At 36.3% G+C, this 13033-nt stretch overlaps 1 protein-coding gene across 4 annotated transcripts in view; it reads left to right on the plus strand.

Moving 5' to 3' along the window:
- The window catches only part of LOC126778344 (actin-binding LIM protein 2), a 68832-nt gene that overhangs the window by 4921 nt on the left and 50878 nt on the right, over window positions 1-13033 (plus strand). The window contains exon 1 of one of the 4 annotated variants that reach the window (XM_050501845.1): window positions 10371-10944. The exons of 1 other annotated variant lie outside the window; for it this stretch is intronic. In XM_050501845.1, coding sequence (XP_050357802.1) covers window positions 10740-10944 — 205 coding nt within the window. In that variant the 5' untranslated portion in view covers window positions 10371-10739. Of the gene's footprint in view, window positions 1-10370; window positions 10945-13033 lie in introns of those variants that run through there. 2 more of the 4 variants (XM_050501844.1, XM_050501846.1) reach the window with 2 other exon arrangements.

Consider the following 13033-nt stretch of genomic DNA (forward strand, 5'->3'; position numbering starts at 1 on the left):
ATGGCGTCTCTCTCTCACCACCAACAACGTGATACCACTCTGAACTTGATATCTCATTTCAATGACCCAGTGCCTCAAATTTTGACCCACCAAGCGGAAGAGCTGGTGTGGAAATACCTACACTAGTATTACACTTGTATTACATTAGTAGTAGTGCTCTACTTTTATTTGTCATTAAATATTAGAAAATATAAAATAGCATGTTCCTATATTTTAACTCTACTAGTTTGCGAGTCTGATGCCTGTTTTGAATGCAGGCCGTTGGTTATCGCGACTGTCTCAACGATGTCGGTGTGCGGTTACCGCGATCTACCAAAGAGCAATCGGGCGGGAAGTCCGTTGCTCGGGCACCTGTGACCCACATAGCACGGTCGCCATCGCAGGTGACGAATGTGATGATGTAAATGAGCTCGTCTATTGTAGCTGGCTTATATTTGTTGGTATATACAAGTGTTGTGTTCCGCTAGAACTCTGCACCTAGCCCCGTTGTTCTGAAGTAACGCGTGTGGTGTTTTATTATACTATTACAAGATACCAATTTTACGTTTACAGGTAGTTAATGTACCTGCCTGATGTTTTTTTAATGTTTAGTATTCAGAAAAGCTAATTTCCTCAGCTCAGTTCAGCTGACGACGTTAAAATTGTTTTGTAGCGTTGTAATGTACATAGTATGCGTGTAGAACTACGGAGTGGTATTATTTAGTGTTAGATTAGTATGTGAGCAGGTGGTACTTGGATCGTAAGGAGTTTACAGCCCATAAGTCATGGCGTAAGGTGTCGGTAATATCGGCAAAGCGGCGCGCTGGCGCGGCACGGCGCGGCACGGAGGTGTCAGATGGCGGGTGTCGAGTGCGCGCAGTGTATTGTTACACTAGCTGTTAGCTATACGGCGGCCGAGACGGCGTTGGCGAAATATATTTCGAAATTCTGTTACATTTCGTTCGATAACTCGATATTCGAGGGTTACCCGACACAATGTTCAATTGAAATCGTTTTAAAGCAACTATTATTTTGCAACGTGTTCGATACAACTTTATTAACGTGTAATGTTACGTCCAGTAGAAAGCTAAAACCTCCCAGCGAACACATTACAAAATGTTGTTTGGTATACGAATGGACAGCGTCGGCTCTAGCCACTTATCTGAGAAGATCATCATTGTTTTCAGCGCCTTTAGTTCCCTATCATATTGGCACTATAGTCAAAGCTTTAACCTCTATGATCATCCAGGTCTCAATCGTCTCTCGTTGTAACCGTATCTATCCGAGATAGACAGACCGTGGTCACGTTACCCTACAGCGCAGTGCCTAGTATCTCATAAGATGAAATAATTTTATTTTTCACTTGTTGTTTCCCTTCGCATTTTGGCGCACTATAGTACCTAACACCTGGACAGAGCTGGAACTATGTGTGCAGCTTTACATACACGGATATCCTTACAATTTTTACAGCTACGGTTATCTCCTAGTTAAGAACGCGACACATGATTGATATAATGTTATCATTTTGTATTTTTTTTTATAGAATAGGAAGGCGGACGAGCATATGGGCCACCTGATGGTAAGTGGTCACCAAAAGCCCTTAGACATTGGCATTGTAAGAAATGTCAACCATCGCTTATATAGCCAATGCGCCACCAACCTTGGGAACTAAGATTTTATGTATAATGTATGATCTTTTCCTTGACTCGTTTTATACCTTGCAGTTGTATAAAATTAAGAGCACAGAAGGTGTTAGATGTTGTTTCTGGGAATGACTACTTACAAAAGTGCATTAACTTTTCGATTGGTAATAGTTTCGTAACGGCTCTGTCGTAACGTTGGCGCGACTGTACTCGGTAATGTAACTGTGTGGTCATCGTTCCTCAAGCGGCGCTCGGCGCGGATTTACTTATATATATTGCTATGTTTGTGACAGTTGCAGCGTCGTTGCTGTGGATTGTTTGTGTCATATGTAATACAGTCAAATGTCAGATGAAAGTGTTCGTGACGGCGGTCGGTCCTGCGGGGCTGTCGCTCGGTACGTGCGTCGTACCGACGCCGGACACTGTTGGGTGGACTTTCATAACCGATGAAGATTATAGATATATAGATTTAACAGGAAACTGACAAAGTTTGTTTGTAATCCCGTGTTAGATGACAAAACATGCACATACATGTTAGATGACAAAAGTAAAGTTTATCTCAGTTTTCTTTGTTTTTACACATGTAGGTACTTATTTAATTTAGGAGTTATATTCACTGGGCGCTCCTCGTTCCAGTTTTCAAAGCATCGATAACAACACATACTCCTGCTCTTACGGGCGTGTTGTAACATGTGTGTTAAACTACATACTAGTTTATTTGTAATTAATATTGTTCAATGTTTTGTGCGTCAAGTAAATAAAAAATAATATTTGTATACAATTTGTCACCACAATGTTAGTAATAGACCGAATTAAATATCAAAACATCTGTTTTTCCGAATAGCAGCTGCTCTAGATAACAATTATATATTATAATAATTTTACGACGAATGTTTTTTTCATATTATCTTATGATAAATTCTTCTATAAAGCTATCTACAATTTCTTGGAATTTCTGAATTGCTTCAGTCGAGGAAGCACTTACGTTCCAAAGCTTGGATATTGTATTTTCCATCTCTTCTAGCTTCAATCAACTCGCTACATATCGGCACACAAATCGTATTAAGCAATTTGTATTCAGGCTGAACAGCGCAACTAAATCAATTGTTAATTATACGGAGTTGTATGCGTTATTGTGTTTTGGTGACTTTCAATGTAGAGATCGACGACTTTTGTAATGTTCTCTGATCTCCTTCTGGAAAAATATACACGTTGAAAGAAATATATGAATTTTATTATCAAAATATTACTATATTTAAGAAGATATTTACGAGCACTTTCGAATTTTCGACGTTTTTTTAGGCTAGGTTACGAACCTATTGAAAAAAAAATAGTAGTAAAATTTTCTTTATTTATCGAATTATATGTTTTAATTAAACACATAATTATTTTTTTCATTTTTATTTATTTTGCTGCAAAATTAAAGAATACTAACTGTTTGTATTTAATCTAAATATGACGAATGACAAATGAGAATTTCATTCGAGCTTTGATCTGAAGTGATTCATAAATATAATGTGGCGTTATTTATAGTACGATACATTTTATCGAACATTAGCTCAACATGGTTTTCGTTTATTCGACATTGAAAATCTAATTATTTGGTATAAACTGATTTTCAATCAGTAATTATTGCCTTGTTTACGATGTTTTATTCTGTCTTTTAAAAGTAGTCATATAATATTGGCAAACAATACAAATCACATCATAGAGATTTTTGAAACGAAGTTCTTTTACGCGGCTTACAGCAGAGTGAATTGGTAGAAAACGTCGCGTAACGTGTCTTTCTATTTTATAAGGTTGATGTGATAACAAAAGTGAAATTAGTTAAAAATGGTAAAAGCGTATATTCAAATTTTAAAAAATACTCAAAATAAGAGAAAGGGAAGTCATTGATAAATGTGTTGTTCTTAGTTTTATATAATTCAATAATATCATTATATTTCTGGCGGCAATAATGGGTACTACGTTGTAATGGCATGATATTTTTAATAACTATATATCGTATGTCACAGTGGGCACTCCAAGCAGTAACAATAATCTAACCTAGCAAATGCCACCCCATAGATCAATAGGAAATGACTAAAATAATCATAAAATAGCTCCTTGTAAAAAGCCCATTTTTAGAAAAGTAATGACCCGCGTGTACTACCGCCTACTACGTAATACGCCTATATAATAATACGCCTTCTAGCGTGAGTCGATAAACATTCCTCAGGACGTACAGACAATACATCCAAAACTGGATACGCCTCTATAAATAATAATATATTTATGAATCTATCGATAGAGATATTACATGTACATGTTTTTATATCTATCTTTAGATATTACATGTACATGTTTTTATATCTATCTTTAGATCGATTAAGTAATATTTGATAACTTTCTATGACAAGTGAGCCAATATGCGAGTTAGAAGTAGAACGATTGCACTGGGCTAGTGATTGCCAAAATGCTCTCCGGCGTCCGGTAGCTTGCGTCCTCAACTTCCGTATTATGTAAGTAACGTTACATGCAAGTTAATGGCGGGCGCTTTTATCGGTCACCGGTGGGTTGGGCGCTGATGAGTCAGATGTTAACGAATTCAATAAGTGGGTGAAGGCGAGCCGGCGCCTGCATCGCAGTGAAGCAAAGCCATACCGGTTACATATCGAAAGCTTTTAATAACGCTAAACGCGTGTGATTAATTCGAATGTCGCGCGGGTACGGGCCCTCTACTACTAGCTGACGTTAGCTTTAAAACTATCAACATTATGATAATTTTTGTTTCAATAGTAGTTTAACATACCTAACGTGTTACGGTACCACGAAGCTGGTGTGTAATTGAAGGAATCGTTGCAGCATTAAAAAATAAACATCAAAATCGGTTCACAGACGAAGATATTACGAAACACACACAAAAAGGCTAAATCGATAACATTTCTCTTTTAAAGGTTTTTTTTGAATCATCGAAATTGATAAACAACGAATATTATGAATTATCGTATAATCCTTTTTTTTTCCTTTATTTTACCTGGGAGTTTAGTCATCAGATTGACTATGTCACCCCCGTACAAGCAAAACACATAATAATTATACTAAATCAAAACAAATTAACACCTAATTAACTTAATCGTATAATCCTGGAAATAAGTTTTTGATTTTTTTTTAATGTCTAATAAAAATATTGGAAATCGATTAATTATTTATATAGGTTGTATAGTCTAAAATAAAATTTTACGCAAATTAGTGAAAACAGAAGTGACGAAAATAACAAGATAATATAAACTTTATTTGATCCATTTTGTTTACAGCGCTGCGGTAAAGCATAAAACATTGATTCTGTAAATTATTACAAAAATATTACGATTTATTACAAAAATAATTTGGCGATAAATCACGCAGTAGCTTTTATAATATATCGGGAGTTATCGCTTAGAACCGATCATTGATTCGTTCTAATATAAATTCGGTCACGCGCTGTTGAGCAACTCACGTGGGCTTGACACAATATAAAGACCATATAAATACGTAATGGTGTTTTCAATGGTTACGTGTGTGCCGTGACATACACACGTGCGTGTCTCAACATACAGGCACGACCTAAATACAAGTGCACCTACAGTTGACACCCTACTCATACCATGTACTTACTGTAATACTAGTTCGGCATTTTTGTTTTCAATTTGCAAAACTAACAATTCACGTGTTTTCAGAATATTTTATATGTATTTACATAGATATCTCGTAGTAAGTAGTAGATTCATTTAGTAAATGTCCCACTGCTAAGGAAAACCTGTCTTCTCGAGGAAGCTTAAAGCCATTACACAACATACATATATATATATATATATATATATATATATATATATATATATATATATATATATATATATATATGAATGTGGCAGAATTTCATCCGACGTATGATGAGTATGCAGATTTCCTCATGATGTTTTTCATCACCCCCGAGAACCAGATGATGACACCATGAAAACTCGATGGTGTCTGAACCCACAATCTTCGGTTAAGATTCACGTATTCTAAACAACAGGGCCAACAGAGTTTTCAATGCAGATATAGTCTAATAAACAAACTAAAGTATAAAATACTTATTCATAAATAATGTTTTCAAATGAATGTCTTTTCAGTGATATTGATTTACTATGATTAGCATTTGTGCGACGCGAAGTATTTATGATGATCTAAAATTTAAACCATTAAGGTGTGACTTAATATCTTCTGTTTAAAACCTGTCACGTCGTGTTCCCTGCATTAAACTGTTAGTTATTATCAATTGTGACGTCAAAGATAAAGTATAAGTAAAAACATAATATTTAGTATTAGTATTAAACGATTCAGCTCCCACAAGCTCTAGATAACAGCTGGTGTTTTCTTACAAAATAATTAATTGTTATCGCGCGACTACTTGCAGTCCACGTCACAATTGTCCGCTTGCGAACCGATTTCCCTTTATTATTACATTGGCGTATAGATTTTATGATTGTGTTACTAATCGAAACACTAAATCATTATTTTATGAAACTTTATTGTATTTCTTTTTCTGGAATCTTGTAGCTTTATTTTTATAACTTTGTCGTGTATATTTGGGTTGTATACAAACATATAAGACAAATGTTGTTGAAAAGTGAAAGGGAAGCACTGTTAAACATGAAATGATTGATAGAGCAACAAGAATATCTGTATGCTACTTTTATTTAGGCTGTATCCATGTTTTGTATTTTTTTCCTCTCTTTGTGGTGTACAGTAAAAGTATAAAGTATAGTAACAGCCTGTTAATGTCCCACTGCTGGGCTAAGGCTTCTTTCTTTTGAGGAGAAGGTTTGGAGCTTATTCCACCACGCTGCTCCAATGCGGGTTGGTAGAATACACATGTGGCGGAATTTCAATGAAATCAGACACATGCAGGTTTCCTCACGATGTTTTCCTTCACCGTCAAGCACGAGATGAATTATAAACACATACCAAGCACGTGAAAATTCAGTAGTGCTTGCCCGAGTTTGAACCCACGACCATCGGTTAAGATTCACGCGTTCTAACCACTAGGCCATCTCGGCTTCATAAGTCTCATAAAGTATAAGTAAGTATGAATCTGATTTTTTTATTTTAGTAGACTTATATAGTAATTTGCATCGGCCAGTAAAGCCAGTAATGTCCTGATAAAGCTTGAGAAACTACAAAAATCCAAAAAAAAAATCCAAACAAAAATCCAAAAAATTGTAATGGAATAAAAATTGTTCTAAATATTCATGTACCTACGTAGACTCTATTTTTGTCAAATGCCTCACCTCGGTTGTAGAAAATTCGTATGAGTTATCTCATCCTATCCAATTTATACATTTGTTTTGTGAGATTATACTATCTGTGTTCGCTTTTTTATGTTTTAATAAATTAGCTAAAACTAAGCAGCGTATAATAATTAGAAAAGTTTTCGCTCGGTGTTTTATAAACATAATTGTTATAAGAATTACGGTCAGACGATCGTTTGATTTGGGCTCTTGGAGCGTGGGATTAAGTTTTTCATTTGAAAGCGTATAAAATTATCTTTTAAACCATAGAGGTAAAACCGTTATTTAAATCTTTTTATACTTATAGTGTATTGGAACTCGATTGAAATTAGCTAAAGCAATACAATTTTATCAAGCCGTAACACCTTTTTAATGGTATCTCAACGTTTAATGAACGCCGGCGATTGGTCGCTTTGCAATCTGTCTCTACGACACCGGCCGATAAGATAATCACTTGTAACTTACCAGAACCGACCAACTATAGAACACTATAGCTGTTATTACGTGGGTCCGCTACATCGCGGATGTCCATTAGTCTCCGCGTCACGAATGTCAATGTAATCTGCGTTGGATACTGCGATTAGAAAATGTGTGCCAACTGTCAAGACAAACGGCTCAAAGCATTATAATTCCGAGTCATTTTGCTTCTAATTGAATCCTTGTTATTACGTTGATGTTTTGCTGATGTAACTCGCGTTCAATTGAGATTAATTTAATAAAGAATGTAACGTAACGTAGCGACATGTATTTTTACGTTTCCTGGTATTCTTATTTTCACTGAAAACGTTAATTGAAATCCGCAAACGTTCTATTATTTTTGTTTTCCTTCCTAGATTGCACACTTTCGTTTTCAGAAAGTAGGTTCGATGGACGCACGAATGAACAATTAGTCGCGATAAGTTAACATCTTCAACCGAAGGTGATTAAGTAACTCAATATCTATAAATTGTGACAGTTCTTTAGTGACCTGAAATCGAAGCGATGTCAGTAAAATGTGTCGGGACCCAACGGTCGGCGATCCCGGAAGTGTCCATATACAGGGTGACGGTGCGAGGGACGTCCGTTTTACACGGGTCGGACCAAAAGGCAATAGTCATTAAAAAGTAAATGACGTTAATTTGTTTGCGGTATCATCTGCAACATTTTATTTATTTAACTACAAAAGATCAAAATCGAAAGATACAACGCAGGCTTTGTAATGATTTTTTATTTCATTATAATTACAAATTATAAACCTCTCCGTATCTTGTCTACTTTCAATAATCAATACAAACTCGTATTACATCAACCACGATGTGGAGATGCGTCTCTCCGAGTGACGTCATTGAATATAAAGCGTACAGTTTCATCATCTCCTTCAATGCCTTCAAAGAGGTTAATGCTTTTCGCCTGCGCTGGCCGTAATATATTATGCCAGTATGCTTTATATTATTGAGGTTGAAATATTTATTAGAATTATATTCACTATTTTGGTACCTGCTATATTTCGAATAACATCGAACGGAATGCAAAATGTCCTCCAAATATAATTAACAAGGTCAATTACTTACATTTGTTTAGTCAAGCAGAAAAACCATCTAAATCAAATTGATTAAGATGTATCAAATAACGTCGACATGCCTTTGGCTCGTAAATTGATATTCGGAACCCGCTTTGGTTTGGTTGCTTCGCCGCAAGATTTTGTATTCTGTTCTGTGTATAGCGGCCAATTACTTTCATTTCCGTCAATAACCATTACGTGGTCAGCGTCAGGTTCTCGCACATCAGTTCCCGCAAGACCGGGAAGTGCCTCTGAGCCCGACAGGTTACCCTTTCATAACTTTCATGCGATTATCTTCCGGTAAATTTTCCAATTATAATGGACTAATACTGTTATGGAAAATATGGTAGATATAAATTGGAAAGCAGGAAGTCCCTGTATTGAGAAACGGACTGGTTGAATTATGGTCTCATACAAGTCTTCGCCAGTGTGTTTAATCCGTATCGAATATAATATTATCGTACGAGTTTACTCGGAGTAAACTCTGTTTCTATTTTTGCCAATGCAAAATTACACTATTTTCACACGAAGTGCATAACGAAAGATACAAACACGTTAGTTTAATTTTTCCTCAAACGAACACACTAAAATGTTCTGTAACGATGTTAACACCTTAATGTATGAGTTCATTGTGTTGTTACCAATACCGGCGAAAATACAGAAGCTGCCTTAAAGTGCACTTTCTCAGGGCGGTCAGAGTCCAGCAGAGCGTTACGTCACGCGTCACCGGCCCTCGAGAAACTCAGCTTTTTGCTCGCCCTTGTTTCGGCTCCCGATACGTCAGCTACGGTTTGTTTTTGATAATTACCGGCTCCGACGTTTTGGCAATCAGTTTCTGATTTATCGTTCTGTAACTCGATTTATAGTGTAACAATAAATCTGACGATAATGGTAAGGGTCATACAGTACGTAGCTAGAAAATTATAAATTTGTACGTACGTTTCTACGTATGTACATCATAAAATTTATATGATGAATTTATAATTTATACCATAACAATTGCCTGTTAAATCTGAATCTTGTAGTCGGACGTGTCGTGGGTATGTTTTGTTTAGTAATTTAATTCATTTATATATATTTTTGTATAAACGTACTTGTTGTTAGTTTTTTGATACACCTATTGCACCAGAATTTTATGTGCATTATATGAAGTCTTAAATAATTTGATGTGTATCTATAATATACATAATATACATGTAAAAAGATAAATATATTATAATATGTTTTTTGTATAAAATTTTAAGTAATAAGAAATGTTTCTATTTAACCAATACCAATAACAGGCAGTGGAGTACTTATGATCTTATCAATCGTGGAGTACATCTTGATGTAGAAACATATTTCGTTAAACTTGCCTCGCTGAACTTGTATTAAGCCTTTATCATCGAAGTCACATGGGGAGAAAATGAAACTTTAAAAGTGATGACACTACTGGTTTATTGTTTTTGAGCCGGACGTCCCAGTTGCCATTCGTGGCGTCACTCGTTGGGTCCGACTCCGAATGTCGTCGTCTGCGTTTCCAAAACAACTTTTTGTTTCCACTCATTCAACACAGCCTTATTTAGCGAATCGGTATTTCCGACGTCCCGGTACTTATAATTAAAATACTTAACTTTGAAAAAATGACAAATAATTTATTTACCAAACGTCCATTAATCTTGGGTTTTATTTGTATTTCTTACTTCGCATTCATTGACGCGACACACTTACAGACACTTGACCTTGACTTTGGAACTATAATTCATGTAAATAGAGCCTAGAGCGAATCCTCACGCGAAAACTTTGCCTGGTTACTCATAGCGAAAACTTTCGTGAGTTCAATGGCCATAAATCGACTTCTGATTCTATATAATGGCATAGGAAGTGAAGCTTTATTTATAGAGTTTGTCGATCGCACGCGTCGCTTGCGCACCGTCTCTGCCGCCGCTCCGCGTTCAGTGCCGAGGGCGAGGCTGGCAGCCGGCGCAGTGTTAGCTGAGGTTCCGTCGCGACCGGTGCTCCGCGCGCTGCGACCTGCCTACGCGTACATCGATATCCGATTTATCGTGGTTCGCAGTCTCGAATATTAACGTGTCTGTGATAATTCCGATACTATTCCACCAATCGCGGCCGGCTGTTGTAAGTAAACGACACACTATCAGCTCGCCGTCGATCTGTGCCGAATCGAAATTTTTCACGGCGACCGAGCGTCCCGGTAATAACGACGTGCTCTTACACGGGGTTCTGTTGCTATTATTACATTATCCTTGTGTGAATTATTTGTGTGGATACAAATTAACGTAGAAGATGAAGTCCAAGGAGGAGGTGGATACGAAGGTGCAAACGGGTACTTTTATTTTATCCGAAAAGATCGATGACACTAAGTCAAAGAAAAGCGAGAAGGAAATGAAGAAGGAGATGAAGAAACTCGAAAAGGAAAAGCAGGAGAGAGAGAAACGGGAGAAAAAGGCTAGAGAAAAGGAGAAGGAGCGTGAGAAGCAAGCGAAAAAAGGTTTGACTCATAAATATAAATATGCGAATTATAATAATATGATAGACCGAAACAAGTCTTATCAACGTGTTGCGCTATCGTGATGTCATCTCGTTCAATTATAGAGGTTACACGGAGCCCGTATGACGACTGCGAGGCAATAAAATCTCTCACCATTTTCAGTTCTCACAATTCAAATCTATTGTTGTTAAAATTACATCATACGCGACCTTGGCAATACCTAAATTATCAAATATTTTTATTTCAAACTCATTAATGCTCCTTATCGATATGCCAAGATAATGTATCCTTGTGTGCAGAAGTATTTAGTATACGTAAACGATATATTTTTATATCGAAAACATCGTTATCAGTAATTCAACGATGATTAGCAAATCTGAATACTTCACATTGAACTACTTAAACGCGTTTGAAATGAACATTACAATTTATTGCTAGAATATTAATGAGATTTTAGATTTATTTCCCTCAGTGGTTCTTGAATTTTAATAATCAGGAATGTTGTAAAATTATATTGACCTAATAACTATAACAAATCATTAACAGAAGATGTCGCCCTGGCACATTTCTTAGAATATAATATCGTTATCTGGTTTCCTAAAAATGAATTTACTCTTATTCTAAGAAGTCATTTATTTCAAACCGGACCAAGTACAATATTGTATAGCTTTAAACGTTGCGCGTTAACAAATGAGCCGATGAAATGGATACAAAGTTAATTAATGAGCGCTCTTCGCATAAGATGTCATACATTACTATGATGTAAAACAATTTATGTCTAATAGACATAGATTATTAATACGACTTTGAACTTGTGAGCATACAAACAGTTATCATTGGTTGTAATGTTGTGTTTCGTTATTAAAAGATAAAAAAGGAATAAAATGTATGAAAAGTCTTTGTAAATTCTAAATAATGGACGTAAACGATTTACGATTTTACTGGTGGTATGGCTTTGTGCAAGCCCGTCTGGGTAGGTACCACCCTCATGAGATATTCTACCGCAAAACAGCAGTACTTGTTATTGTTCTTTTCCGCTTTGAAGGGTGAGTGAGCCAGTGTAATTACAGGCACAAGGGACATAACATATTAGTTCTCACAGTTGATGGCGCATTGACGATGTAAGCGATGGTTAACATTTCTTACATTGCCAATGTCTATGGGCGTTGGTGACCACTTATCATCAGGTGGCCCATATGTTCGTCCGCCAACCTATAATATAAAAAAATACGAGTTATTCGAAAACAAAACAACATCATCGTCACAACAAAATTCTCGTGTTTCTCTTTCAACAACTGCTTTGGTTATTGTTTACGAACACAGAGTCCATTCAAACGGCGCGTGACTGTATGTTACAGTGGAATCGTTAAACAGCAGAACGGGATTTATGTTGCATTTTGCATACAAAAGTTAGGCCGTCACGCTCGTATAAATTGCTCGAGAAATTACCGTCTTGGTCGAGCAGTTGCTGCGCTGGTCACTGCAAATGGAGCAGCTTTCGTTTCGAACCGACACGCCCTTTCATTTCCTGCGCGCCGTGTCGGAGTGCACGGTACCTTTTTCGTCTTCCCTCCCTCTGGCTCATGCTGCGCCGACCGATCTGTCAGATTTATCTCATTGTTTTGTTTAACAATGTTTGCATTCTATTATCGGAATAAATTTTGCCGTGATTGGTTTGAAAAGATAGCTTGTTAATTTTTTTTACTGGATTGATGTTTAATTGATCTGAATACACCACAATACAAAATATCAGAGAATTATTTAATTAATTTTTCTTTTTCAAACTATTATTGTCCACTTTCGGACTAAGCCCTCTCTCAAATGTATGTTTCCAAGTAATGCGATCATTAATACTGGACAGTTCCATCCACCTAATCGAATGTTTTTTTTAAAGTTCAATTACTTATTAACTGTATCGTGTATGTAGTTTTTATGGTATTTTCTTATGGCATAAAACACTTGGCCGTGAAACCGAGGCGTGACCGGACTGGGAACGTTTATTAATATAAACAGTTACTGTCGATGACTTTAAACTCATTGAATGTTGTATTATATTGTCCTGAATCAACTGCGTCTGTCGCTAAATAAT

This window comes from Nymphalis io, chromosome 25 (assembly GCF_905147045.1).
Source record: "Nymphalis io chromosome 25, ilAglIoxx1.1, whole genome shotgun sequence".
Classification (NCBI taxonomy): Eukaryota; Metazoa; Arthropoda; class Insecta; order Lepidoptera; family Nymphalidae; genus Nymphalis; species Nymphalis io.